Genomic DNA, 2,038 nt, shown 5'->3' with positions numbered 1-2,038 from the left:
ACTGCGACAACGTGGCAAAGTATCATTGATCATTGGTTGATAGAAGTGCAAGGCAGTTGATGGTTCGAATGATGCTTGCAGTTGCTGTTGCCTTTGAAGGTTGGGGTGGAGAGTGGAAAGTGGGGGTTGAAAATACTCAGAGAAGGAACAGAACAGAATGGCAAAGATTTGTTTAGAAGAATAAGGCAATAGAAAAGAGAACTAGAAAAAGAGGAATGATAATATAAAGTGGCCTATTGACATATAATGAAAACTTTTTTATGACATAATTATAAAGAGTAACATTGCAGAAACTCATTCCATCTGAACTTGGTAACAATTAATATAAATGGATTGAAAGTATTGAAGGTGACCAACATTGAAGGCAGAAACCACCCTTTCTCTGGCACCTATTTAATATATGATAACCATACAAATACAAATATTTCTACAACTAAAAGCAATGTATACTTAATTCAGCAAAATTTTAGCATCATCACCTGAGTGCGAGACACAAATCTGCCTGATTACTTACACTATCTATAGACACACTAAGTGACGATACACTAGCAATCGCTACAAGCAGCAATAGTATCTATCTATCTACAAAATTGACTTTTGAATTGCGATCTCTTTTGCTGAAGTTGTTAGTCTTCGAAATACTTTGAGATGGTGCCCTACTTTATCCTGAGAAAACAGATAACCATAATTATGCAAAAAGCATAAAAAAAGAATGACCAGAACTTGCATTGCAACTTAAATATTTAATAATAATAGTTGTTATTACAAAACGCCATACCTCACTCAACAGTTCGAGTCGTTCAAGATTTGGAACTAACTTTCCACATAACAAAGCAATGTCTTGTTTTGGATCATGCTTTGCACTATAGGTAGTTGTTTTCGTAACCAAGTTTGAATCAGAACTGTCAAAACGTATTAAAAGGTCAACCTAAAGACAAATATTAATCCTATACTTTTTAAGTTATTGAAAAGTACATTTTCTGTTTCAATTTTGCCTGACGTGCTGAAGCCAGTCAGCCATCTTATTTTAACTTTTATTTCTTAAATTTGTTTTCATATTTTCCTTCCCAAATAAAGAAAATAATGCAACAATTTTAAAAGGATAAAGTATATTTTTTCTCCCTGAAATTTGACAAAAGTTTCAAAAATATTCGTAAGTTTTATTTTGTCTCAGAAGTTTTCGATTTGCATCAAATATACCTTCAATAGCTAAATTTTCAAAAAATTTAAGACCAATCTAACAATAATACATGAAAATTATGCTTGATTTGCTTGTGTTGAGGGTTGTTCTTATGAAATTGTTGTTGAATTGGTCTTAAATTTTTTGAAAAATTAGCCGTCAGGGGTATATTGATGCAAATAAAAAATTTTTGGGACAAAATTGAAACAAAATAAAATTTAGAGATATTTTTGAAACTTTTGTCAAACTTCAGGGGCAAAAAGTATAATTTACCCATTTTAAAATAATGTAAGATTAAACACCCCATTTAACCACTGTATCTTGACTTTCTCCCATTCTAATTACTTATATCAGAAACTTAAAAGTCTTACCATTCTTGAAGATGGATGAGAATGATATTTAGCACATGTTCAGCGAGTGGAAGTAACAAATGGATTAGTTGATCTCTACCAGCAACAACTCGGCACATTTCTACCATTGCAATATATCTTCTGCAACAGGAAATATATTAGAATCAGTAATTACAAAAACATCTCAAATATCCTAATTATAACTACCTAGAGTATCTTAATTACTTAAAATTATTCCCCCCCACACATCATATTTCCATTTTGTTTCCATATTTTAAATTGGGAGTCTAGCATTAGCATTCAAAGATAGGGGTTATTGATTTGTCATTAGTATCACAATTCTTTGCATCATATTAGTAAAAAATCGTATTATCCAAAGTCTCTATTCCCGTTTTCTCCCCCCTCCAGCAGTAAAAATGCAAAATGCCATATAATCAGGTATATGTTCATTTTCTGGATTTCTAGAATGACATAGTAATGGGATCAACCTTTTTTGTATGTTGTCCGA

At 31.7% G+C, this 2,038-nt stretch overlaps 1 protein-coding gene across 1 annotated transcript in view; it reads right to left on the bottom strand.

Moving 5' to 3' along the window:
- Window positions 1–304: 304 nt before the first annotated feature.
- Window positions 305–2,038, bottom strand: part of LOC107462967 (nuclear pore complex protein NUP205) — a gene marked incomplete in the record, with an annotated part of 27,543 nt that continues 25,809 nt past the window's right edge. The window contains 4 exon segments of the mRNA XM_016081657.3: window positions 305–666; window positions 779–902; window positions 1,552–1,671; window positions 2,019–2,038. Of these exon segments, the coding sequence (XP_015937143.1) occupies window positions 583–666; window positions 779–902; window positions 1,552–1,671; window positions 2,019–2,038 (348 nt within the window).

Source organism: Arachis duranensis, chromosome 8, assembly GCF_000817695.3.
Source record: "Arachis duranensis cultivar V14167 chromosome 8, aradu.V14167.gnm2.J7QH, whole genome shotgun sequence".
Lineage (NCBI taxonomy): Eukaryota > Viridiplantae > Streptophyta > Magnoliopsida > Fabales > Fabaceae > Arachis > Arachis duranensis.
This window is presented reverse-complemented; position numbering and strand designations above follow the sequence as displayed.